Here is a 27537-nt window from a genome sequence, read left to right as displayed (position 1 = left end):
GTGTCCTCAGTGACAGCTTCAAAAACAGTATAAAGGAAAGAAGAGGGTCACACAGGCGGGGAAGGATATCGGTACTGCAGCTTCTTGATGAGCTCCTCCGGGCTGATGAAGGTCCTGTAGGTGGTCAGGAAGGCTTCACAGTACAGCACCAGGTCTGCAGGGGTGCAAAGCAGTCATGGTGGTAGGGTTCAGGGTGTGGGTGTGGGTGTGGCTCGCAGCATGGGCACCATGCTGAGTCCTCTCTAAAAGCCAGGTAGGTCCTAGGTCTTTCATCTTATGGGTACTGGCTACTCCTGATGGAGAACCTAGCTGTGGGAGGGCCTGAGGCCCAGTGTAGGAAACAAACTTCATTTCTTTAGTGACCCCTGTGCTGGTAAGAGGCCAAGGACTGGGCACACTGGCTCCGGACTGCACCACCCACAGATTAGCACAGATGCTGCCCTAAGGCCCAATGGCTCCTCACTGCTTTGGGCAGAGATAGTAGTCCAAACTTGCCAACAGGCTCTTGCAGTTAAACCAGAGGCAGTATTTTTAGATAACAGGGTCCAGTCATTAAATATTTTTGGGAAATTTCATTCTAAGCCCCAAGGGAAGGCTGAAGTGGTGGTGTACTGCAAAGCTTAGCAGTGGTTTGCTGCCCACACAGGACAAGGGCAGTGGTGACACACAGAACCCCCATAGCTGGAGGCCTCAGGCTGGTAGCACCCACCTCTTTCTTCCAAAGGGAAAGAGTATGCCAGTTAATGAGTCCTGCCTCTCTGGAGCCCTGTTAACGGTTGTGACTTATATCCCGAATGCTTTAGATATTAAGCATAGGATGTCATGAGAGACAAGGTGGGCTAACTCAGGAAGGGCTGTACTGCACCACACTGGACCTAGAAAGGAGGTCACCACATGGAGGTGCAGAGCAGCCCCCTTGCCCTTTCTCACACCTCCCCAGGTGCTGGGTGGGAGGGGTGTTGTGGATGGGCCTGATGCTGTTTGTATTTTGATGTTAATTCTGCTCCCCTGGGAGGGGTTTCGAACAAGGAGTAAGTCAGGAACTCAGGTGACTTCTTGTAAACCATCCCCTAATGAATAAATGAGCCAATCACTGAGTGAGTAGGAGGGACTTCTGGGTTAGATAGGGGAAGAGAGGAAAGGGTGTGTGTGGGGGGTCCTTTTGGACTGGATAGAGAGAGGGCAAGATGTAGCTCCTAGTGTCTCCTGGTTTACATGGTGGATCCACCAGGATTTGCCACCAGAGGATTTAGATTTAATATGGCTTACAAGATTAGGATTCTAGTTATTGTGCCCAGTGATTGAGTTACCATTGTTTCTGAGCTAAGTTTATGTGGTGTTTTCCTTTATCCAGTGGTTTGACTGGATTCAAGAGAGAAAGGGAGAAAGGTATGGTGGCAGAGTGTGGGTTTGCCAGATGTGCACCACAAAGGCCATGGGAGTTTTGAAGCGAGGGGCTGGCATGGTAGTGAGCTGGGTAGAGAGATTTTGGAGCTCTGACTCAGAAAGTCTCCATGAGATAAGAACTGGCTAGAGAGACTGCTGGAGCCAAGAGTAGCTGGGTGTAACTTGGGAACTTGCTGATGATCTTTCCCGAAACAGAGGGGGCTCAAGGCTCTGTGTGGCACGTCATGCCATCACACTGTGTGCTCTCACCTTTGAGGTGTGGGGGGCCTGGTCCCTGAGCTGTGCTCAGCCTCACAGTTGTAATTCTAACCAACTCCCTGTTACGTTGGGACTTTCTAGAAAGAGCAGAGGTTGGGCATACAAGGGGTACAAACGCAGAGGAGCACTGCAGGAGCCAGTGGCCTCTTGAAGGGTATGTTCTAGTGTGCTGGTGAGCACTACAGCCGTACTTCACAGGCTGGAAGATAAAGACATTTATGTGTGAGACAAAGGGTAGGCCAGACATTCCAGGTAGCAGTGGAACACACTTTTAATCCCAGCACTTGGAAGGCAGAGCCAGGAAGACCTCTGAGTTTGAGTCCAGCCTGGTCTACAGAGTGAGTTCCAGGACAGTCAGGGCTACAGAGAAAGTAGCCCTGACTACTGTGTGTGTGTGCGCGTGCACGTGCGTGCGTGTGTTGGGAGAAGGAGGAGAGTACACCAGACTCAAAGATGGCTGTGCTGTGCCATGCCAGACACAGCACAGGCCTGCTGGTACTAGAGCAATTTGCATAAGCTAGCTGTGGGCTCTGGTATCGCCTGGCATTTGGGTGGGAGCCTGAGCCAAAAGCTACAGGGCTGTCTGTCAAATTCACAGGGCTGTTTTAGTTCAGGTCCCTTTGTCCCCAGTGGCCTTCAGAAGAATGGAAGCTTGGGGGCCAAGTAACAGGTCTAGGACACAGGTCCCAAGAAAGGGACAGGATCTGAGCTTGGGCCTAACATTATCCCTGACCTGGCCCTCTGACACTTCTCACAGAGCCACCTGAGAGAAAGGCTATTACGACAAGTGTGCCCTTCTTGTTTACTTGTCTAATTGGCTTGGCCCTGCCTGACACAGCTGAGTCCCAGACATGAGCCATGAAGCCTCCCAGGACCTTTGAGTCACACATATCCCACTGGTGCAGGAAGCCACCTGCCTGACGAACTTTGCCATCTTCCATGGGCACCATGTCCACTCTGATATGGCTCACGGCCTGTTTCAGGTAAGACTCCCAGGTAAAGCCAACTCTGGTTCTGCAGGGACCTCAAATCCTATTGAAACTTCAGTTCAAAAGTCTCCCTTCAGCATACCCAATGGGTAGACCAGAAGGCTTTTAGGCTCCCTGTCAGAGAGCTCTTTGGCCTGGCTGCAGCTGGCAGGGCAAGGCCTTACATGACCAGGCCAGAAGCCAGCTCACATCCTAGACTTTCACTTTTAGATAAAAATGAGGTGAAAATGGCTACTTTGCCAGGATGTCCTGAAGTGCCACTGAACAAGCCCTGGGGACTGTCTGTACCTCTGGAACCAAGGCCCTAGAGGAAAGTCGGCCCTGTAGCTGCAAGGGTAAGGTAGGCTTCAAATTGAGTGTCTGAGACTGCCTTCTTGTCATGGCTGGAGGAAATGGGTGAAGAATCGCTGAGGGCTCAGATGAAGGTAAACCTGTTTCAGTTTCTGCCAGGCAAACCGTTTTTGTACTATTCTCTTAATTCAGAGTTTCATAGACCCTTGGGTCCTAGTCATTTCAAACAAACAAACAAACAAACAAACAAACAAACAAACAAACAAACACAAAGCTGATTGGGTTAGGGCTTTAAGTCTGGAGTGATTTTATCTACAGTTTAATCAACTTTTCAGAATTTCTTTTCTTTTTCTTTTTCTTTTAGTTTTTTTGAAGACAGGGTGTCTCTGTATCCTTGGCTGCCCTAGAACTCCCTCTGTAGACCAGGCTGGCCTTGAACTCACAGGGAGGGCTCTGCCTCCCAAGTGCTGGGGATTGATTCCACAGCCTCATTCATGGCTAGGCAAGTGTTTTATCATTGAGCCATACGCCTAGCTCTGTTTTCTGTTGTTGTTTTACAACATTGTCTCTCCATACAGCCCTGGAACCTCATAAATTCTTGAGATTAAAGGCGCGTGTGAGTATGCTCTGCTTCTTTTAAATCCTGTAAAAATGTGTAGGAAGAAGGCTCATGGAACACATACTCTGTCTCAAAACAGACAAGAAAGAAAAGGAATACTAACAAGAAACTGGCTGTGGCATGAGGTGGGCTCAGTAGCCTCCTGAGGCGGAGCAGCAGCAGGCCTTGCCTGAGCAGCTCACGGGAGCCCAATCTCCTCCCTTACAGGACTTCATGGATGGATGGTTCTTCTGCCGGCACAGCCTACTTAACACGTCTAGGTACAGCCTCTGCTTCTCCTCCTGCTCAGATGATCAGGATGCAGAGAGGATGGCAAGGTTGGGGCAGGTCTTGGACAACAAATTTTGTTCCTAGGAACTTGTTAGTTAACTATGTGAACTAAAGACTTTGAAGAAAAGAATGACCTAAATATAAGGAAAGGTAGAAGGGGCTGGCCATATACTACTGTAAAAGATTTTTTTTTAAGAAGACTTTTTTGGGGTCTGAATCCAGATTCACCTATGTCAGCCTCCTGAGTGCCAGGATCCTAGGTATGTACTACTGTGGCTGCTTTACCTTTAATGCCACGGTTGAACATGTCATTATCCAGTGGGCAACCCTTGGAGCACACAGTAGGTGCCAATGACTGTTCTCACACTCAGGATGCATCATCATCTTGCATCAAGAGAGGACATGCCCAGGAGCAACTTTGACAGCATCAGGGTCTCTGGAGCCGGCCTCTCCCTACCCTTTCCTGGTACCATCAGATCCAAAGTTCAACCCAGGAGAGATGACAGTACAATGTAGTCATGTGATGCCTTTGGTGGGACACAAATCTAGCACAGTGGGAGCTCTCATACCTTTTCTGTCTGTCTCAGTAGCATGGACCAGTAAGATGTCTCCTGAACCACCACGAACATCTGGCCCATCATCACCCTGGAGTAAAAGAGCATAAGGCAAGGCTGAGGTGATAAAGTCACCATGCTTCAGGGTCCCCAAGACCCTTCTGATCTCAGCTCAGCAGTCGCAGGCAGCACTGTGTACACCAGGCAGTGTCTGCAGCCCACCTGCTCCCATGGATTGTGTAGATGGGGACTGGTCAGAACTCTTACAGAAAACTGGGCATCGAGGAAGCTGTTCAGATGCTCTGAGCACCAGGGTACATCACCTTCCAGAGGCCACATGGGGTCAGGGCACTAGGGTCTCAACCTCCACCCTACCTCCACCTCCTGGTTCATATTGAAAGGTGAGATTCCAGAGGAGAAAGGCAGCCCCTAAGCCTAGGAGACAGGAGGATGATGTCCAGGCATGTCTCTCTCCACACCTGTAGTAAGCTACCTTTGGGCTCAGTCCTTTTCCAAAATAGAAGCAGGATTCATCTGTGGGGACATAACCCACAGGCTGTTTTCTAGTCTAGTGACAGAGCTGTAGGTGGGGCTGGGACTCCGAGGGAGACAGAGCCAATATCCTATCTGCCCATCCCACGGATTGTCATTTCCATCTGGACTCCAGAATTCTGAGTGTTCTGGGTTTTCTATGTGGAACAAGGTTGGCTACGTTCATGACCCGATTTTCCAGAAGGAATTTAGCTTTTCTTTCTACAGAGGCTCTGCCTAGATTCTGCTAACCCTACCAGTAGCCTGATGGCCTAAAGTGCTAACGTCTTCCTGGCTTGCTAGGATGGCCCAGGAACATGGGTGGATAGGGCAGTACCCTTTCTATGTCTGTATGTTAAAACCATCAAAACAGTTCCCAGATGCAGAGCTACTCAGGGCCAAGATGGCCCATCAAACCCTAAGTTCCCAGAACTGCACAGAGAAGAGAAAAGGCTCTTCTCTCATGACATGTCTTGGTGTTGTTCTTATCAATAGGGCTCCTCAAACAAGCCACAGCTCAGCATCTAGGCCCCCGTTTTCTTAACAGGCAGAGACCAGGAAGGGAAGGGGCTGTGATGCCAACAGCACATCCACGCCTCACACTGCCGAGGGCTTCCTGTGCAGGTTACACTGAGGACTGCTGGGCGTTTCCTTTGCACTGCCCTCAGTACCTGCACGAGGCTTAGAGAGGCTTTGCAAGGGCCAAGTTCACTTCTGGCAAGAAAGGGACAGTGAGATTTCTCCTGGAGCCCTTTTACCTAAGAGCCCAAGAGCTGAGGTGCTGCCTGCCTCAGTTCTCCCCACAGGACACCCACAGACCCATTTTCCACTTCCCCTTCCCTCTTGGTTGGTGGTTGTAAGATCCAGGTCTGGGGAGTCCTCACCTCTTGCTTGAGTGTCAGCCTGGCCATGATTTCATTGTGGTCAATGAGGGACAGTTCATCCACTTCCTCTTCTGACTGCGCTGACTCCAGACCATCCAGTGACTTTGGGGACCTGGGAGGAAGAAATGGTTGGTGTTGAAAGTGTCAGACATGCCCCAGGTTCCCTAGTCCCTGGAGGCCTTTAGGTTGAGGCAACACAGGTGATGGTTAATCTTAATTGTCAACTTAATGAGAACTGAGAGGAGTCAGGGCTCTGTGCATGTCTGATAGGCTAGGAGAGGTGGAAAGACCCGCTCACTGTGGGCAGCACCATTCCCTGGGCCCGGGTCCTAGACTGTCTAAAAAGAGAAGAGTGAGCTGAGCCCCAGCAGTCACCGCTCTCTGCTTCTTGACTGGATGCAGTGATCAAGCTCCTGCTGCTGTGACCTTCCCATCACCACAGACTGTGACACTGAACTGTGAGCCAAAATAGACCCTTCCCCCTGGATTACTGTTAACATGGCAACAGGAAAAGTCACTAAGACACCTGCCTAAGTATAGACCAGGGTATAAGAGCTGCTCAATGACAAGCCCTGAATGGCAACTATAATATGGAGCTGGAGTTGCAGGCAGGGCCAAGTGACAATTAGACTCCTGACTCTGCCTGGGGACACTTCAGGTCTCTGGACCTGGGGGCTAAAGGACTAGGCTGTTGAGTGAAAATGGTCCTCTGAGCTCTGTAATGGTTTCAGCTATTCCTTGCCCAGCCCCTACACAGACACACAAGTGCAGCACTTGAAGGGAAGGGAAGTAAGAGGGAGAAGAAGAGAGGCTACATGTTCCTCCATGCTACCCTAAGTCTGTGCTTAGCAGTAAAAAAAAAAAAACTGCGACCCAGCAAATATGGCTCCATGTTATCAAGTGCTCAATCTCCTAAGAGATGGCGTTTAACACAGGCAGCCATCGCACTAGAGAAAGAGGCAGAGCCCTTGCTCTGGACAGACAGACTTAAAGCACTGAATATCATCTGGCCGAAGGGAAAGGATTCTCAGGCTACATCCAGGAGTCACTAGCCAGCCTTTGGCACTAAACGGTGGGTACTAAACACTCACATAAACACACACACACACACACACACACACACACACACACACACACACAGGAAAATGTGCCAGAGTTAGTTTTCTCCCTCCAGTACTGGGTCCTTGGGACCCACCTTGGCAGTAGTACCTTTGTCCACTGTGCCTCTTTCTGGCCCTCAGGGCACACTTTCTCTGTAGCTGAGCTGGTGGAGCCTGGACCCTCAGTAAGAACACCACAGGTTAGCACCAACACCCCCAGGCTTGGGAGGATCTGTGCTTTGCTGCCGTCTTAGGAGGCCAGCCAGTGGTGTGGCCTTTACGAAAGGCAGACATAGACCCAGGAGCTTTTTGGCCACCAGGGCGTTTACCTTTCTGACCATTTCACCATCAGAAGTCTGCTGGGCCCCAAGAGTAGCTCTTGGGAGAGCCCTCCCTCAGGAGGTGGGTAACCTGAATATTTGAACTCTGAATGTGACACCCGATTCCAGTGACGCAGGTGACAGAATCCACAGGCTACTTTGGCCCGGCACACACAAGCCTTTGTGGCCAAGTGTTATATTCACACTTGAGGAGAACCCAGCCTGGAGGAGCCAGCAAGCAGACTCATGACTGTGCGAATCTAAGAGTGGACAAGATGCAAGCCTGTCCACATGGCTTGCAGGTTTCCGCTTCTCCATCTTTTAAACAAAACAAAATGAAAAACAAAGCCCTCTTAGTGCCTGCCCCAGGCCTGCCACTGAGAAGCCTGGTGAGGCCTCAGGCGACCAGTTCTCAACTTAAAAGAAAGAAAAGCCTGAGTAGCTGGTGCATCTCATAGGAAGGTGGCACCAACATTAAGCAGCAGGGATGCTCACTGGCAGCTCCTGCAGCCTGCACTAAGTGGTCCAGGAAATTGGCTACCCTTCTGCAAGCCTAAATACACTGAGAACAAGGGAAGGGACAAGGTGTCTAAAGGCACTGAAGATCTGTGGGTCATGAAATCCTAATGTTATGTAAGTTCCTCTAGGCGGGGCTGGGCTGAAGCTCAGTGCTAGAGTACTTGTCTAGCACGGGTGAGGGCGAGTCTGAGATTTCTATCTCAGTGTGACAATGATGTTGTGACCACTGTTTCAGGAGGGTATGATGATTATCTTGGGACTGAGTGTCATAACACCTGTCAGCTCCTTTCAAAATGGCTCAGCAATACAACATATGTATTATGACTAGAAATGCCCACAGTGACAGGTTTGTGGGTGGGAAGGTCTTTTACACTTCCTATGTATGGGACAGTAGACGGCACAGGTGTCAGCAAAGACCTTCGAGGGTGGATTATTAGTGATGGTTCAGTGTCCTTGTAGTTTCCACCCTGAACACAGACAGCTTGAGGATCAGAAAGATGAAAGGGCCTCAACACTGGCAGTCTCACTGAGTGGCCACTGCTCTTGGGACCTGGACACTTCCTGCTTGCTTCTTACCTTTCTCCATTTTCTCTGCTGTCCTTCCCAGATGCACTGCTGACCGAAGGATCTCTGGGATGTCCGTCCTTCCCAGATGGTGGTTCCTGCAAAGGGAAGGCACAGTGGCATTTGGACAGACAGCCTATGCTGGCCTTCTCAGCACTATGGAGCAGCTGGCGGTGGGAACAAGCTAATGACAAATGGGGTTAATTACTAGAAACACAAGCCCCCTGGAGACTGACACCTGTCTTTGGAGAGAGGGGAGGTGTCAGCCTGGGGACAGACACCTTACCCTCTCTGAAGGAGTGTAGGGTTCAGCACTGAGTACTCTGCATGCCTCTCCTTCACTCTCTTCAATAAGCTACCACCACCATGCCTCCATTCCCTACAGAAACTGACTGCTAGGATGCCCAGTGGCAGAGAGTAGACTTGAACTCTTAGGAGGAGGCTATCTGCTTCCAAAGCTTATATCTTTAACCACCACACACAAACTTCCCTGACTTCTTACACAGTCTTCAGGATTACAACCCTTTATCAGTGACAGTCCAGTTTAGAAGTCCAGCTGCCCAAACTCAAAAATGTGAGCTGTCTTGGACAGACTTGCTGCCTCTATACCCACTGACAACACAACTCTACAATGTTTTTGGGCTGTCCAGAAGGTGGTGGTAAAGAAAAAGTCCTTGTGAATCCAGGGACTGTCACTAAGGACAGCACAGTGGAGCTGGCACTGCAGGGCAGAGAGGGCTGTGGGGCCTGGGCATTGAGTCCCTGAACTCGAGACTGCTGGTGACACAGGTCACCAGTGGCTGGGGATACTGGCTTAGCTCTCACATCAGGACCAAATCCCACTGGAGGGAAGCTGATGCTGTACTGATGTCTAAGGAGGGAGGTTGCCTGGACATAGAGATCTGAAAGCCCTAGGGAATTATGGTGTGGCTACTCATGGGATGGCTATGATCAGGCTTGGCTTGCCAGGGCACTGACTCCTTGTCCTTGATGACCGGACCTCATTCCCTAGAGCTTCTCATTCAGTCTCCTGGGTGCGGTGACCTCTGACTTCATCTACAGGAACTTCTCATTCAGTCTCATGGGACAGTGACCTTTGAAGTCTCACAATTTCCCCCTGTTTTCCTGAAGCCAAATTTGGAAAAGCTGCATGCTCAATAGAAGGTTTGCACTGTGAGGCCACAGTCTGGACCTTCATAATACAGCAAAGAGTCTGCTCACAGGAGGGACAAGTGTGGATATCCAGCAGGGCGCCCATCACTTGCCCTACTTCCTTGGGATTAGCTGAGGGCAGCAGGGCATGCTGGGAAGAACTGAAGGGCAGGAGTAAAAGCATCTCTTGGAAGAAGAGATCAGCATTGAGGGAAGAATGGGAAGAAATTCCAGGGAGCAGCTAGGGCTGGGCCAGGGTCCAGTGGTTTCTAGGACACTCATTCAGCCAGGTTCTGAAAAATGCCACACTCACTGAAGCAAAAGCAGGGCAGACCTCTATCTGGAAGCCATGTCCTCTCCCATAGGATGGGTTGGCTTCCAGCAGGCCTCTAGGGGCTCAGCCAATAGAAGCAGCTGCAAGGGAAGTGACCTTGAGGGGGCAGTGGCCGGCCCATGCACAAGGCCACCCACCGAGGTTACTTACTCCTCGACAGGGAGCCAGCTCCTCGCTGGTCTGGCCAGAGGAGTACAGACTGACATACTCATCCCCACCAGCTTCCTCACTGCTGGCCTTTTCACTCTGGGGGAGACAGGGTGAGAGGAGAGACAATGGGCCAGGCCCATTCCCTGGGAAGTGCTTTCCCCAGTGCGGACGGCAAAGCGGCCCTTACACCTCTTGCTCCTGGGCTAGCCCGGCCCGAGTCGCCTGCTGGATCTTCTTCCAAGTGTTTAGAGACATTCTAGAAACTCCCAGAAAGCTGCTCCACTTGTAGCAGGGCCTGTAGGGGGTCCCCAGTTTGTAAAAGGGTCTGCAGAGGTCCCCAACCTGTAGCGAGGCAGGGGTCCCCAGGGCAGGGAACAAGAAACAACATACTTGACAACAAGGTGTGGGAAATGTCTCCAACTGTCAGACCCTCCCTCTTTGTCCCTCTATCTGTCCCCTCTGCTCTGCAGTGCAGTTCCTCCCTGTGTTCTGATGAAGCACAGGGCCTCTGCATGGGCCTACAAGAAACCTTACCTCTGTTTCTTTCACTCCATAGGAGTCTGCACCTCTTCACAGACATACAACAGAAAGCTCATAGTGTTCTCTATCTCATCTTTGTGACAATTTACTGTTCTAAATGGTCACTAGCCCAATTCCCAGTGTGACAGAAATCCTATACAAAAGATTTGGTTTCTGTTCTGGAAACAGGTGGATTAATCAGAACTACAGTCCCCATAGGTGACAACCTACTCATGCTTGAGTACCCTCAACCCAGCAGCAGCCTGGGCCGAGGGAGGGAGGGAGGGAGGACAAGGCCCTCTGTGGGCAGTAGCATCCTTTTTAAAACCCTGCAGGCCAGTGTGCGCAGATGTGTGTATGTGCTGAGTTCTCACCGAGTCAGTGAAAGAGGTTTCGGAAGGAAGGCGGACAGGGTTCCCATGAAAGCTGCTGTCCTGAGAAGACGAGAGAGGCCCGTCCACGGTGCTGGGAGGCGGACTGCTTACGGTGGGCACCGCTAAGTCCGAGCTCTGGGACGTGTGGACAGGTGGGAAATGTGGAGAGGAAGAGGAGGTAGGCGGAAGGAAAGGTTGGACGGAGGCTTGGTGGTGAGGCATGAAGTCCTGGGAATAAGACCTAAACACAGATTTGTACTACAGAACCCAGGCAGAAAACACACAAACAAGAATGTGGGAAGGAGAAAACAGACAAGAGAAAAGGTGGTTAGGTTAACTGAGGCTCAGCATGGCTGGTGTGTTCTATCTTTTTGTTTTACTTTTTTTTTTTTTTTTTTTTTTTTTTTTTTTTTTTTTTTTTTTTTGGTTTTGTTTTTTGAGACAGGGGTTTTCTGTGTAGCCCTGGCTGTCCTGGAACTCACTCTGTAGACCAGGCTGGCCTCAAACTCAGAAATCCGCCTGCCTCTACCTCCCAAGTGCTGGGATTAAAGGTGTGCACCACCATGGCCTGTCTGGCCTGTCTTTCCTAGTGGGGGCTGTTGGTCATGCCAGACAACCCCTTACAGACTTTCATGACTATACTGCTTCCAGAAAGGGACCTGCAGGCTGATGGCACTATCTGAACAGCAGGCTACGACTGGACTTCCTCCCACTCTCTGTGCTGATTACCACATGTGGAAACGAATCTCTACTACCCCACGTCTTAGGAGCCTCAGGGTGGAACTCAAGGCACCTTTATTCATCTGGATCTTTTGGACAACTTTAGCTTACCCCTTAAAAAGACAGACCGTCCTTTAGATATCGGATGCACCTCAGGCCTTTTAGAAAAGTGCAGGAGCCCCAACAATGACTAGGGGAGTTTCAGCATCTCCCTTCCCCTTCTGATGTCACCCCAGAGCCATAGGCATGACTCCTCTACTTCTCATTTGATAGAAACGTCAGATGGCAGACTGAGAGGTGCCCCTAAGTCTTCATAGCTTCTGAGGCCCAAGGAGAACACTCCAAGTCCCCAAGCTGAGAGGTGTTTGATGCAATCATGCCTGCTGGAGGCTTGCCAGCAAACGGCTAACCACCACAGGGCCTGGAAGGACAGTGAGGAGGCACACTTGGTATCCCTGTCGTCCTCATGTATCCATCACAGGTGCCAACTGAAACATACACACGGCTCACTCAAGTGCTCTGGACTTTTCTGTGGTACAGGAGTTTCAGAACCCACGGGAATAAGAAAAAGGAAGGAGAAATGAAGTTTTAAACTAAATGGAAATGTTAGGGTTTGACTCAGAAATGCCCACCCAGCACAGGCTGTACTGATCCCATGTCGTCCAGTTTCTGGATCTGTTGTAGGATGCTGTGGTGCCTAGCCGGCAGAGCTGTCTCATTCTCTCTGAATCTGGGTCAGCTGTGATCCTCAACACAGGCTGGAGATCCCCCCAACTTCCCTTTCCCCATCCAAGGCATCTACACCTTGTTACTGTTCCATCTGTGTGACTTTGGACAAATAAGTTCTTGTGGATGAGTGTCTTCAGCTTTAAAATGGGGTGAGCTATTTGTGGTAGCATATGCCAGTAAGATTTACTAAAGGAGGTTGAGATAGGAAAATCACTAGTTTGAGGCTAGCCTGGGTTACACATTTATTGTGCCAGGCATGGTGGCATACATCTTCAATCCCAGCACTCAGGAGGCAGAGGCAGGTGGATCTCTATGTTTCAGGCCAACCAGGGGTATGCAGGAAACCTTGTCTCAAAAGTCAGCCCACCCCCATGGGGTGAAAAGGACAATCATTTTCTCATAGAGTAGTTGTAGCCATCAGTGAGACAGTGTCCTGCTAGTGCTCAGCATGGCTACTGCAAGGGGCCCATATCTGACACAAGCTGTCCTTCTCTACCCCATAACAGCAGGGGGGGGGTTCTGCACAGGGGGCAACACAACTGGCTGGATCAAGAGATGTTTAGAAAATAATTTACCATGATTTAGAAAAGAACTTAAAACTGTATCCATTTACTTCTCTGTGTGTGTGAGTATGAGTATGTTGCCACTGTGCGTATTTGGAGGTCGGAACTGGTTTCTCCTTCTCACATGGGCCCTGGGGATGCAAATCAGGTTGTCAGCCTTGCACCTTTATCTGCTGAGCCATCTTGTTTTCTGAGGTGGAGGGATGGGGAGACATCAGCTCACTATACAGTCTTCAATGGCCTGGAATTCACTATGCACACTAGGCCTGTCTGGAACTCACAGAGATCTGCCTGCCTCTGCCTCCCAAGTGCTGGAATTAAAGGTGTGAGCCACCGTGCCTGGCTACTACTGAGCTATCTTGTCAGCCACCAGTGGTGTAATTTTCTTTTTAAAACAGGGTCAGGCTATGTAGGCCAGTCTGGTCTCAAACCTGTAATCTTGTCTCAGTCTCATGAGTGCAGCAAGGTGGACCACTATACCTGGATATTGGTTTTATGTACTCACTTAAATATTTATCTTATTAAACAGTTTCATATTTTTTTTTGTTTTTTTTTTTTGGTTTATTTTTGATTTATTTTATATGTATGAGTGTTTGCCTGCAGGGCCAGGAGAGGGCGTTGGATTCCCTGGAGCTATGGACAGTGGTGAGCCACCATGTGGATATTGGGATTCCAACCCAGGTATTTTGCAAAAGCAACAAGTATTCTTAACTGCTGAGCCACCTCTCCAGCTGCTGTTTTTATTTTTGGAGAGAGGATCCTTTGATAAGTTGCTCAGGCTGGGTTGACGGGTGTCACACATTGTCTGATGTTATTATTAATTAAGGTGTGCAGACCACTGCCAGGCCTGTACCACAGCAGCTCAGCTGTGAGTGGGATGAGTCAATGGACAGGAAGAGGCTGGAGCAGTGTGTCTGGGACAGGGGCCTGGGTTCCCCTCCCTCCCAGCCCCTGCTCCTAGATTCCTCAGGCATTCCAGCTATGCAGTCGTGCTGGGACAAGAGCCAAGCTTGAAAAGTACCTTTGCAAGGGCGGGAGGAAGAGCCCGGGAAGGTTCTCCAATCACCATAAAGCACCGTTGCTCTGTGCTGCTCTGGGTGGCTCTCCTGGTTCCAGAAACTGGGCTGGGGATGGGGGACTGTTTCCACATGCCCTGGCTCTGTCAGGCCCTCCAGGGTCACACTCATCCCCGGGGTTGGGAGAAGGGCACAGATGGTCACCTCACAGCCCCAAAGCAGCCTCCAGTCTATTTTTGGATCTGGGGAGTGTTTGATTTGGTTTTGAGATCCCTGTGCAGCAAGAATTTGTATTTATAGCCTGAGAGATGCTGTTTGGGTTGGGGACTCTGGGGGTGGTGGCAGAGTAAGTACCAGGAGAGAGGCACTGGTTCCAGCGTCAGGCAGGGGATCTGCCAGGGACACTGAGGCTGGCCGGGGCAGTGCTGTGGTGGGTCATCTCATTACACGGACAGGAAGTGCTGCTGCAAGTTTTCTGACTGAAGGAACAGAGACCCACCTCCTTAACATCCTTCGATGTTACACAGGCACTGGGTGGCCTGTATCACACTTGGATCTGTGAAAGGCCCTCCCCTATCTGTCCTGATCTGACTCAGGGGAGGGGTGTCCTCAGCAGAGTACTATTCTGATGCTGGTCGAGCAAGTGAGGGATGGATACAGAGAGCAGAGCCCTAACTGTTGGGCAGGAAAGATGGAAACAGAGTTGGCTCTTCTGAAAAGATATGCCTGGACGAACAACCCATTTTTGGAGTAAAAAAGATAGTGAAGACAGACAGGCAACCTCTGTTTGCTTGAAGCTAATTCATTAAAGGCAGAGCCGCCTGATGTTGGCCAAGCTCCAGTGAGACTGACTTTCTCTGTTAGTGCTGGCACTGAGTTGCCAGGGGTGGGGCCTGTGCTGCCCTGGCAGCTGATTTCCCTGCTACTCTGTTTCATTCCTCTGCTGGCCAGGCTGCTAGGGTGGGAGGGGTGGCCTGCACATCAGCACCGAGAATCTGATCCAGCCTGCAGCTCCCAGGTGGATGACAGCAAGAGGACGGTGTGTGTTGACTGTGAGGGAAGCCTCCAGAGACAGGCCATCCCTGCATGGAACAGCCTGAGGATGGCTAAGTTTTGGATATTCTTTAGGAATATGGATATAAGCTGGGTAGTGGTGGTGGTGGTGGCACACACCTTTATTCCCAGCACTTGAGAGGCAGAGGCAGGCGGATCTTTTGAGTTTGAGGCCAGTCTGGTCTACAGAGTGAGTTGCTTGACAGCCAGGGCTACACAGAGAAACCCTGTCTCAAACAAAACAAAACAAACAAAAAAAAAGAAATATGGATAAGCCCCCACATTGCTTTTTCAAAAGGCCACTAAACACAGTGACAGGAAGTTACTGTCATGACTGGGACTCTCCCTAGGTGCCGTGCTCAGTACTGGCCCTGGCACCAGAGTACCAGCCTTTATCATGGTGGCCGGCAGCAGCAGGCTAGGTATGTAGTCAAGCTTTAAAGCTCCCAACGGTCACCTGGGGAGACAGCTATGGTCCTTTGGAGTGGGATGTGACCATGCCCAGGGCATAGGGCAGGGAGGGTCCTGGGTAACACTGCTCGCACTCCCCCTTTGTCTCTTGTCTTTCCCCTGCTCCCCTCATCCCATTTGCCAATGCCTACTTTGGGGCTGTCTTATCTAGGGGCAGCTCTCTTGCTTGAGGCTCTTCTGCTAATCACAGGAACTACAAATTGCAAATGACAAATGCAGGGTTTCAAAGCCAAGTGGTAGACTCAGAGGCAGATGCCTGTGTCACAGGCCTTTGTTCCTGTTGGAGAGTTACTTCTGCAAGGCTAGCCTACAGGCAGTTCTGATCAGCTACACTGCATCTCAGTATTTATCTGGCCACATAATAGCTCATGAACCTAATGCATCTTCATGATGATCTGGGTCTAACCCTGGCTCAAGCTTCACATTGGGAGCAGATGACTTCGCTTTTCTGCCTTGGTGTCTCCATATCCTGGGTGGGAAAAATATTCAATCACAGACTTGTAAGAAAGGTCCTGGACAAGTGTCAGGCACTATGACAAGGGCAGAAAGGCAAGAGCCACCTGTGGAGCAGTGCCCTTGGGGGTTATGTCACCACATGGCCTTCCTGGAAGCTGGACTCTGGTGTCAGATGGAGCAGGGTGCTTAGAGCAACATTCTTGTGTCTTGGGCTGGTCTCAGAGCCCTGATGGGCAGAGGACAACAGCAAGCCTAGAATTCTAGTGGGCTGTGTGTGTGGCTATTTCAGAAGCAGAGTTTGTGAAGGCCCAAAGGCAAGGAACACTGACTTCTGGCCCCTTGTCATCTCCAGCATGGTGAAGCAGCCTTGTCTTGCCCCTGCCTTCCCTGAGCTGGAAATGTATATACTGGGGCTCTCTGCAGGGGGAGAAGCATGGGAAGTGCTGCTGTACAGGGTCCAGTCTGTCTGTGCGCTCAAGCTGAGCAGGCCTGCAGCAGCCTGGGCTTTCCATAAGCATACAGTGAGTTACTGCAGGGCTCATGGTTTATTTCAAGGGCTGTTTGGAGCCGCAGAAGACCATGTGGGTGTTGTCCTGGTGCTGCAGGGATGGAACATTTCACCACAGAAGTAGGGCATTGGTAGAGCAAAGCAGAGCATGACAGAGGCAGCAGAGAGAACTGTCCCAGCTCCAGGTGAAAGGCTTTGCTGCGGTGCAAGGACTCGGGGGCTGTGTGGATGATGAACGTGGGGTACACAGGATGTTTGTGGAGCCACACACAGACCAGAAGAGAACAAACAGTAAGGCCAGTCAGAAGAGGACATTCACTCACCACCTGCTACACACTGGCTTAGAACTCAGAGTCTGCATAAAAGTAGCTAGGAAGCCAGGCGTGGTGGCGCACGCCTTTAATCCCAGTACTAGGGAGGCAGAGGCAGGTGGATTTCTGAGTTGAGGGCAGCCTGGTCTACAAAGTGAGTTCCAGGACAGCCAGGGCTATACAGACAAACCCTGTCTCAAAAAAAAAAAAAAAAAAGTAGCTAGGGATCTGGGACATGTGCTGGCAAACTCCAGGCAGGAGACAGTGGTCTATAAAGTGGCTTTTCACAGGACAGGCACTTCCTCTCCCGTAAGGAAAATCCTCCTGATGCTAACTAACAATGCAAGAAATCTTTCATGGAAACCCAGGAATTCAGGCAAGCCCAGGGAACAAGGAAGTGGCCCTGAGCAACACTTCTCTGGCCCTGGCCTACTGGGCTTTAGCCCCCACCCCACCCCACATCCCTTCCTCTCCTGTGTGTGATCTGGCTTTGCTTAGGCCAAGATGGCATGGACTGAGTGAAGGTGACTGGAACAACGCCAAGCTGCCTGAGGCTGTCTTCATCCTCCAGCCTACCCTACTCTCTCGCCTTTGGTTTTTAGAGGTGGTATGCCCATGGTATCTGTGATAACTTTTGAGTGAATTTTCAGAGATAGCTCATGGCCAGGAGAGACATGGGCACATTGGTGGAGTTAAGGGCCAGTCCTACATCTCAGGAGGGGGCTCCGGCTGCATTTCTGGCCACAGCACAGAAGCCAAATGTTTATATGAGACCTAGGTCTTCTGAAGGGCACATGTGTGATGCCTCAAAGCCTGGATCTAGCAGCTCAGAGAAAGAAAGGATTGTCTGGGCCCAGAACGAGATAGCAGCTGCTGTACAGCCCTTTTCAAACACTGGGGTCCATGGCGACGGACACTTAGCTTTCTTTTTTTGGTAGGGGTGGGTGGGTGAGGGATTCAAGACAGGGTTTCTCTGTGTAGCCCCAGGTGTCCTAGAACTTGTTCTGCAGACCATGCTGGCTTGAGCTCATAGAGAGCTACCTGCCTTTTCCTCTGGAATACTAGGATTAAAGGCATGTATCACCACAACCAGGCTACATTTAGCTTTCATATTTCGAAGATTTTTGTTTTAAATCATAAGCATCATTACGGGCACTTAAACATACCCTCTAAAAGTGGAATCAGCTAGCTATTTTGCTTATCCAGCATCCCAACAGGTCTCTTGGTGGCAGCATTTGGAATGGGTGGAATGGGTGCTAGTAAAGAAAGGCTGCCCAGGACACTCTGGGGGATGGGAGAGGCGGTTCTCTACCGCCCACTCCACAGTATACACAGGGAGTGACCACCCTTGTGACCATCAAGAGCCTGGATGCTGTCACTACTGCTCAAGGGCAGTGTACATATCGACCCAACTCATATTGTTCAGGACAGCTGGGACACAGGTGTGGGGAGCTGGGAGGAAAGAGCTGTAGTTCCAGAACTGGGTGACAGTGAAGACACCCCAAGCAGCCCACAGGGCGGCAGAACCTGGAAAGCCATAGAGGGAAAGAACAGGAAGAAGTGCCTGGTACAGCATCCGAAGGCTCGAGTAGCTCGGGGTGTCACTCACACCTTGCTTTAGCCAGTCCCTCAGCTTATCTGACTGTCCCTACTGATTGTATGTGAGCCCCCCTTTTCATCCTTATAGCTAACCCACTCCTGTTCTGATCGCACTGTGGAATCCCATGTCTAAGCTCCTCTTAGAATTACCCAGAGACTGTGTAGAGCTGGCAAGACACTAAATCATGGCATGGGGTTTGACCTATCAGCTGACACACACTAAAGCATGGTTCCAGAGACTCTTTACTTTCACTGAAATATCATATCCTTTTAGCAGGGATTCTTTCCTGGAGCTGGAGCTAAGAATACAGAGTCACAAATGTAAGAGGCCTCAACATTCCACAGAAGTGACACACTCAAACTCAAACCTAAGGAAACGCCCTTGTCTGCAATTCTGTAGCATACAGCCCAGTTCATCCACAGTCCTCCGCTCACAGCTCAGAAGGAATGAGGAAAAATTCCTAGGGGTGTGTGTGTGTGTGTGTTTGTATATTAACAGTCAAGGACCAGGACTGCCTGAAACCAAGCTCTGCAAGGTCTGTGGAGGGAGCTTGCTAGAGGTGCCTTCTGGGGAAGAGGTGATCTGTGTGGTAGGGCAGAGGTGACTCAGACTGTCCCATATACCCAGCACTTCGGAGCGCCATGAGAAGGGAGGCTCCACCCTTACAAGGTTCTCCTGAAGGTCCTGGGCACTGAACTGCAAACCCTAGACAAATGTGGACATCAGACAAGGGCCAAGCTGGTCCCCTACCCAAGCCTTTCCCGGGTGGCTGAAGTCAGTGCTGCACTCCCGAGCACAGGAGGAGCAGCAGTGCAGTGCCAGCTTCTCTGCTTCCCACGCACATGGTGCTTCCTTCCCATGGCTTCATTCAGTTCCCTCAATCACACTGTGACCTCAAGAAGACTCCGAGGCCCAGGGAGAAGTCAGTACCTCAGCCCGAGCTGCTTCCAGGGAGTGAACTTGGCTCCATTCTTTTCCCTCTGGGCCTCAGTTGAGATCACAGGAGTAAAGGTGGCTGCTTTGGCTCTGGGGCAGATGCAGAGTCCAGAAAGCCGGGCCTCCTTGTGTGTCACTACTGAGCTGTCTACAGACTGATGTAGCCCTCTCCATTGTCCTGTGTCAGTGGCAGGCAGTCCTCCCCTCAGGAGCAGGGTTCCCTTCCTTTCCCTCCCCCCCACCACAACAGTGATCCTTGTGGTCCCACTGAGTGGCTGTCACGTTGACCCTGAGTCAGGGCACCTGACACTTTTCCATTTGTTGCCTGCCAGCTGCTACAAGAACAAACCTAGACCAGCCTGACACTGGTGACAAAATAGCCCAACTGTCCTAGCTCCTAAAGATGCCTGCCTGGGCAGATTCATACACCATCCTCCTAACTTGTGTCCTGAGCACAAACAAAGGGCTACTGCTTTCAGCCACAGGGCCTCGGGGTGGCTGTGCACACATTGTGGGGTAAGCAGAAGCACCCAACCACCACCCAGCCGCATCTGGTTACCTGCTCCTCTCTGCCCTGCTTCCTAGATGAGGGTTGTTCCCTTTTAAGTGCAGACACAGGCCCCTGGGAGAGCAGAGCACAACAGCAGAAGTGGCTGTGCTCTGTGCCAGTGTCATGCTCCAGACTCCCGAACCCCTAACCACAGTCCCCAAGGCCCAGGGAAGCCAGTACTCAGATTCCTTCCACTACAGGCACACGGGGTCTGTGGAAGGACAGCACTGGTGACAGGCAGCAGCAGCAGCAGCAGCATCCAGGAACACAGGCTTCAAGCACTAACTTCACGAGTTTCCAAGTGAGGAAGAGCAGGGGAGACTCACCGAGGGCACAGGCAAGCTGCCGTGCCGGTTGAGAAAGGAGTTAGACACGGATACACTGAGGCCCTGAGCGGCACTGCCGTCCTCGGGGGTGAAGGCCACTTTAGTTTGCTGGACACAGTAGGAGACAGAGAAGGAAGAAGCAGCATAGGAGGCCTGCTGGGCGGAGGGCAAAATAGAAGGCAGGGAGGAGGAGAAAGCAGAGAATGGTCAGCACAGGCAGTATAGCTGTGGAATAACTAATACCGCGGAGGGGTGTCCCCCGAGAGATGGCTGCCTGGCTCCACCAGAGGCTGACTAAATGAGAGGCCCTGCTATTCTGTCTTATCGCAGATTGCAATGTCAACCTTCAGAGGACAAGTGGGATCAAGTCACACAGACTCAGACTGACCCCAGAACCCTGAGCTTTTTTTTTTTTAAAGATTTATCTGTTTTTGGTTTTTTGTTTTTTCGAGACAGGGTTTCTCTGTGTAGCCCTGGCTGTCCTGAAACTCACTCTGTAGACCAGGCTAGCCTTGAACTCAGAAATCTGCCTGCCTCTGCCTCCCAAGTGCTAGGATTAAAGGCATGTGCCACCACCACCCGGCTAAAGATTTATTTATTATTATATGTAAGTACACTGTAGCTGTCTTCAGATACACCAGAAGAGGGCGTCAGATCTCATTATGGATGGTTGTGAGCCACCATGTGATTGCTGGGATTTGAACTCAGGACCTCTGGAAAAGCAGTCAGTGCTCTTAAACACTGAGCCATCTCTCTAGCCCACCCTGAGCACTACAGAGCTGGGTAGACCTATGTGGTCTCTCTGGATTCAGAGCTTAGACCCCAGGCTCAAGACCCTTGTGGTTGAATCTAGGCACCATTAGAGAACACCTACTAGCTTTGAGCATTTCTTCGAGAGCTTGGTGGTCAGGGTCCTGGAAACTGTGGAGAACTCTAGCACTGTGTGTGTATTGGGAGAGGATTAAATGAAGTGCCATGCATAATCACTGTATGTGAAGAAGTGTAATTGCTATTATCACCCTTGTGTGTACATGTGTGCACTGGAGTCAGGATTCAACTAGCAATTAGCATAGCTTGTTCTGTGGTTGGTCAGGGCTCATCTGGAGCTGGGCTTGATCTCTAGGTCTTTGGATAGCTGTGGTCTAGTGATAAGTTCTCTCTTTAAGAAGAGACCGTGGGGAGGACTGTGTGTACCTGAACCTGTCTGCGCAGGTCCCGAACTGGCTGTTCTCTCCCTACCCTGCTGCATGGTGGGATAGGCTGTCTCATGTTACATGCTTGAAATGATTCCGTTCCACATTTGTGTGAGGAATCTGCCTCCAGCTGCTCATAATCTATGGACTTCTCACTATAGAGATGCCTAGGGAAACCCACAGGTCATGGAGGAGCAACCTCAGGAAGGCATGGCCAGCAGTGGTCCCTTTAGTCATCATTTCTTCTTTTTTTTTTTTTTTTTCTTCGAAACAGGGTTTCTCTGTATAGCCCTGGCTGTCCTGGAACTCACTTTGTAGACCAGGCAGACCTCGAACTCAGAAATCCGCTTGCCTCTGCCTCCTGAGTGCTGGGATCAAAGGCGTGTGCCACCACGCCCAGCTTAAATCAGCATTTCTATTCCCATGCAGATGACCTTTTGGGAAACAGCAGTGGTGGTTTAGTTTCCATGTAGCACCATGGACAGGGCTGGGACCCAGGTTCCCCAGATTTTAGCTCAACCTTTCATCTCTAGGAGAGGCTCTCTCCGTCAGTTGAGAGCTTCTTTGCAGAAGTAAATGTCTGCTTAGCTAGCTGGCTATGGCCTGCAAGGCTGAACGGCTCAGAAGCCTGAGGTACTAAGCCCCAGGTACTACAAGGTAAGTAGGGCTCTCTTCACAATCCACAGAAAAAGGCTTAGCTCAACACACACGTCTCTTTTCTTGCCAGGTAGCAAAGCAGCCCACACAGCTCTGCAAAGGTTAAGATCTCCCCTCTGCAGAGTTTGGCTGGCCCAGAGACTCTGATCTTGAAACCACCCAATGTATACTGCAGGTTGGGAGCACTGGCAGGCTCAGCGCTCTGCCGCCCCCTGGTGAGCAGAACAACTGTGCAGGATCTATGGCAGAGGCACGCAATGGCCACTGCACAAAGTGGCTCTGTCTAAACCTATCCTGCTTCAGTGGAATTTGTTCCCATGGGGCCATCGCTGGCCAGGGATGGGATAGAAGTCACTCCATACAGTTAGGCCCATTATGGAAGTCAAGTTCACAGATGGCTGCACACAGACAGCGCTCTGTGCTTTGATTGAGTCCCTCCTGTCTCTGAGGCCTATGTTAGAGCCAAGGAAGAAAGGGAAGGCATATGAGATTGTCAGCAGGGAAATCAACCATTCTGAGTGCAAGCCTGTCCCAGTTACACAGGACAGTTACTGCAGGAGGCCCTTTGTCCCCAGGGTGGGAAGATGGCAGTGTGAGGGACAAGCTGATGGTGAGTATCTGGAAAGAAAGTGGAGGTACTACATAGGACACAATGACTCGAACACACCTAAGTCTAGGGTTCCACCACGGATAAAAGCAGGTTCAACCTGGCCCCTCAAGGACCACTCCAGTTCTTGGAAGCCTGTTAGGACTGGAAGCTCTGGTCACCTGCAGCAGTGCCAAGGACACAGATGGGGAACTGCTTACCAGCTGCCGTTGCTTGGGGGGCAGAGCCGGTGGAGGGGCCAGCTCCTGCGTGGAATCACTACCGCAGAAGGAGTCGCTGAAGCCGTACACCTCCATGAGCATCTTGTTCTTCTGCTGGTAGATGTGCTCACTCTGCGGTGTCTGGTAGAACATGGAGGGCTGTGGCTCTGAGTAGTCCTCCAGCAGTTGCATGTAGGCCAGCACTGTGAACAGAGAGGGCTGCTGTTCTCTCACCAGTGTGGGGCCCACAGAGCTGTCCCCACCAGCTCTTGTGCTCTTGGGGCCCCGAGGAGCAGGAATGTTACTCTGGGTGCTACTACAAAGTTGGACACATGCCATCACCCAGCTGGTGACACAGAACCCTCCAGTGCATGGTGGACTCTGGACGTGATGACTGTCACGCTCTTCCACTGTAACCGTTATCCCTCTCTGCCAGGGCTATTGAAATTGGGGGAAGTTGTGAGTATGGGAAATTTCTGTACTTTCCATTCAATGTTGTTGTGAGCCTAAAACGGCTCTACAAATATAAGGTTCTGTTAAAGAAAGTACAGGGGCACTTTGTGCCCTTCCTGCACAGGTGTTGGGGATTTCCCCACTCAGCAACACCCGAGGCTCTGCAGGACTGCTCAGCTTCGGCCTGCCCTTGGGCTTAGCCTTGTCTGTATTATCTTGGACCAAATAATGAACAAACATAGGGCTCCTGATTTTCCTAAGTCTTACCTTTGATCTACTATGCCTGGGGCTCCCCATCCACAGCCTTCTCACCCGATTCCCTCCTGTCTCTTCCTACAGTTTGTATCTAGCAGTCTGTGGCCTCTCCTCATTGTTTGCTGAGGAGGTGATACTGTACATGTAGGCAGGGGCACAGATGCTGGAAGTGCACAGGACCAGCAAGGTGGATCCTCTGCCTTACAGGGTTCATGCTCTCGTTGGGTCAACAGAATACACACATACCCCCACACATGGTGGTGTAGCTCCACAGAGAAAGCACAAGTGTGGTGGCTGTGGTGCTGCTTTAGACTATGAAAGGATGACACGAGGATGGGCCAGGATCTTTACCCTAGTCCATGGGTGACACAAAGGCCCAAGATGGGAAAGTAGAAAGGGTGGGAAGAGCACAGCACGCACAGAATCAGAGAGGAAGGCTGGGCTGCATTCCAGAGAGGCTGCCTGCAGCAGGCTCTGTCCTAAGCACCAGGAACCACCCGTAGCAGGGCTCTACTTGGGAGTTCTGTGGGCCTGACCCACATTGCACATTAGCTTGAAATGACTAAGTCTGTTCAGTGACAGCAGGAATCTAAGGGAGTTGTAGTGGGAGACAGTGATGTGGAACAGGGGCTTAAAAACAGATGGAGCAGGAGTCACTACTGCTTTCATGGTAAAGGCTGAAGCGCTACCAGAGCAGGACCTATGTCTGATTCCACAAACATCTGCGGAACGGGTGAATGAAACAAACCCATTCCCAGCAAGGACCTCTGGGGACCTGTTAGCTCACTGTCTCTATCTGTGAGCACAGGCCAGGCCAGCACGAGGAACAGAACAGAGTGGAAGGGAGAAAGTAACAAATGCCAACTGATACATCTGCTCCACCCCTGCTCCATTCCCTTCCCCGTGGAGGCTAAGCTGCTATCTCCCAGCCAAGCTGCCTGTCACAAACTGTCTGCCTCGCAGGTCAGCCTCCTTGCCTCAGCAGGGTGGCAGCCAATGACAGCAAGGTCCTCCTGTGCCTGGGTAGTTGAGAAGCCTGAGGATCAAAGCTCAGCTGCCACATGTCATGACCTCATCCTTGCAGGTACTTTTCCCACAGCAGGTGCAGGGCCAGCAGCCTCCCTCCTGTGGTGGTCAGTGTAGAGTGTGCTCTGTTCCCGAGTGACCTGGGCCTCACTGTCCACAGAGCTAGAGGGTTCTGGAGTACTACGCCTGGGGTGTGACTGTCGTCCTGAGAGCAGAGGGAAGTTAAGGCTGGCCTTCCATCTATCCCTACCCTAGGCACTGGAACCTCCCTACATACATGGAAGGAAGGGCTGGTAGAGAGCACAGCATTGGCCCTTGCACACCTAGTTAGGACTGAATATCAATTCACTCATAGAAAGAGCAAAAATGACAGCTGTGAAGGAGCCTGGGCTTAGGACTAAAGGATCTATGTCAGTGTGTGACAGACACAGGAAGAGCAGCCTTCGGCATCTTCCAGGCAGAAACTGTCTCCTTAGGTCATACCCCAAGTGCCAGGAGCCTATTGGGTAGAAGGCAGAGGAAGCCAGCCTGAGGCAGAGAGTGCCCTTCTCCCTGGTGCCCCATGTGAGCCCTAGAGTGTTGGCAAAGGTACTCTCTTTTGGAAGGTCCTCCTGGTGTTTTTGCTGAAAGGAAGGAGGCCATGTTTACTTCACAGAATACAGAACTTGCTGGCTCTGCTGTGCACTGACAGAACATGGCTGTGCTCCCACAGCTGACAATGGAGGAGAAGCACTCTCACCGCCCCTCAGTAATACTGCTGTATCCCTGCTCAGTCACAGTCTAGCGGTGACCCTAGCCCCAGCACTGGCTTTCTAGAAGGACCAAGCAACCTTCTCTACCTACTGTCCCCTCAAGCTGGTCGCCCCAGGCCTTTAGAACCTCTCGAGGCTGAGTCCTGGTAGAGACCTGCCAGCTACACACAGAAGCACAGCAGTGAGGTTCACCTTCCTGGGACTTTTCCACATTGGGCAGTGACTCAGATGCCTGAGCAGCCAGCAAACCTGGGATGCTTGGCTGCATACACTTCTTCAGACATGGGCTCTGGGACTCTAAGTACCCTGCAGTGTTCAGGTACTCCCATGGGCTACTCTTTTTTTTTTTTTTTTTTTTTTTTTTTTTTTGGTNNNTCGAGACAGGGTTTCTCTGTGTAGCCCTGGCTGTCCTGGCACTCACTTTGTAGACCAGGCTGGCCTCGAACTCAGAAATCCGCCTGCCTCTGCCTCACGAGTGCTGGGATTAAAGGCGTGCGTCACCACGCCCGGCCCCATGGGCTACTCTTAACAAGAAGTGATGCTGGGGTACCCCTTAGTGAGGACATACTATGACATCAGAGCTGCCATGTAGGAACTTGCTTTCGAGGTGCCAAGTCCAAGGGCTGACACTTACTCCTCCTTTCCCCCAAAGCACTTCTGTGTGGCTTCCCACCGGCTCTCCCGTGGTCCCCTCAGGGAGTGCAGGGCAGACTTTGGACCAGGACTGAGCTCGGGGTGCTTCAAGTTAGGGGCTCTTTCACTGAACATAGAAAAATGACCCCTTCATTGGGGTGGGGGTGGGGAGGAAGACCTTTGTTGAAAACATAGTAGGTCTTAAGGACGGAAGGCAAAGCTTCCTTCTGGGCTTGGGCGTACTCAGAGCTGGCCAGGCTTAAACCTATACAAATCCATACTGCCCCTCACCTGCTGCTCTGAGGCCTGGCCTGGAAAACTAAGTATATAAGCTTCTGCTGAGAGCCATCACCTTGGACCCTTGGCGGGCCTAAGGAATCTGCAAGGGTCTGCACTCTAGCCACAGCAGGACAGAGTTTCAGTCGCTTCTCCTGCCACAAACCCCACTTCAGCCGCTCGAGACTCGAGAGGAACAGAAGCAATGGCCTCGCTCTCCCTGTCTGCCATTACCTTCTCTGCAGACTCTGCTTGAGGGCTCTGGGCCACACTTGTTCTAAGGAGCAAGCAGGAGGCTTTACCACTCATCTGGTAGAGTTTGATAGACAGAATCCTGTTCTACACCCTCGTCCATAGGACTCTTGATGAGAAAGCAGGTGGTCCCCGACATTAATAGTGTTTGGTATTGGAGGGTAGGGGATGGGGAGAAGCCCAGAAAGATCTGTTCCCAACTGCTGAGTGTTCTTTCCGCAGAACTTGATCTGTAATGAGCCAGCTTACAGGACACATGGAATGACATCATTATTTTGTAGACCAGCCCCCTTTAGCTGGGGACACCCCAGCAAGGCCATCACAAAACTATGAGACATCTTGGGAGTCGGGGGTGTGGTTACAAACTAGGCTGCTCTGGTCCTGGGATAGCTCTGCTGTGTGTAATGTGGCAGGCCTTTTTTTGGAAGTCTTCTTTAAGAAGTCCTTATTAGAGTATTAAAGTGCAATATTTAGTTTTAGGTATCCTTGCTGGATTTGTACCAAGGTAAGGGGACAGTTGGGCTGTGTGGCTGATGTGGCCACACATATCAAAATGGTGACATCTGGATTGCCAGGGGAAATCTGAGAACAGTGTTAGTGAGGTGAGGGAGAGGGCGGGGCAGTGTGGCCTGCAAGTTCCCATGTGGAGCAGTTGGGGAGGGAGGACAAAGATGGAATGTCCAGAATGTTACTTAGTAATGCTCTGGCAAACTTACAGGGAAACTGTCCAAAACTCAAACATTCCACCTTCCAGATCCACCCAGCCTAGTACCATCTATCTATTAAAACATCTAGTCCAAGAGCTGACCTCAGCCCTCCAGCCCGCAAGCTCTGATCCAGGTCACTGTGAGCGCCCTGTCCTCACTCGGACATCCCTCTGACAGCTAGACAGGCTCTGGTCATACACAAAGTTCTATTTCATGTGCATGCTATGGCAGCGCTGCTCTGTGTGCCGTGACACTTGGTGCCTTTGCCACCGTTTGGGTCTGTATGCCGTGACAGTCAGTTGCCTTTGCTACTTTGTGTTCAGGAAATGGGTTACATTTAGAGAGGAGCATCAGACCTGCGACTTCAACGACTTCAGAGGAGAGGTGAACTATTATAATTAGACTTTCGAGGGCCATGAGTAATAAGAGTATTGGGCCCCTGGACATGACCA

The 27537-nt window shown here is 51.1% G+C and overlaps 1 protein-coding gene across 11 annotated transcripts in view; it reads right to left on the bottom strand.

Annotated features, from left to right (window-relative positions):
• Rapgef1 (Rap guanine nucleotide exchange factor 1) overlaps positions 1-27537 on the bottom strand; it is a 118975-nt gene that overhangs the window by 9459 nt on the left and 81979 nt on the right. For 4 of the 11 annotated variants that reach the window (XM_021181566.1, XM_021181600.2, XM_029474622.1 and 1 more), the window contains 7 exons: positions 22732-22934; positions 20075-20230; positions 10836-11093; positions 8319-8404; positions 5804-5915; positions 4404-4479; positions 70-154 (listed from right to left, as the gene is read on the bottom strand). In XM_021181566.1, the coding sequence (XP_021037225.1) occupies positions 70-154; positions 4404-4479; positions 5804-5915; positions 8319-8404; positions 10836-11093; positions 20075-20230; positions 22732-22934 (976 nt within the window). Of the gene's footprint in view, positions 1-69; positions 155-4403; positions 4480-5803; positions 5916-8318; positions 8405-9942; positions 10039-10835; positions 11094-20074; positions 20231-22731; positions 22935-27537 lie in introns of all 11 variants that reach the window. The other 7 variants (XM_021181609.2, XM_029474623.1, XM_029474625.1 and 4 more) reach the window with 4 other exon arrangements.

The sequence above is a fragment of the Mus caroli genome, chromosome 2 (assembly GCF_900094665.2).
Source record: "Mus caroli chromosome 2, CAROLI_EIJ_v1.1, whole genome shotgun sequence".
Taxonomy (NCBI): Eukaryota; Metazoa; Chordata; class Mammalia; order Rodentia; family Muridae; genus Mus; species Mus caroli.
Note: the sequence above shows the minus strand (reverse complement) of the source record. Positions and strands in the feature narration are given on the sequence as shown.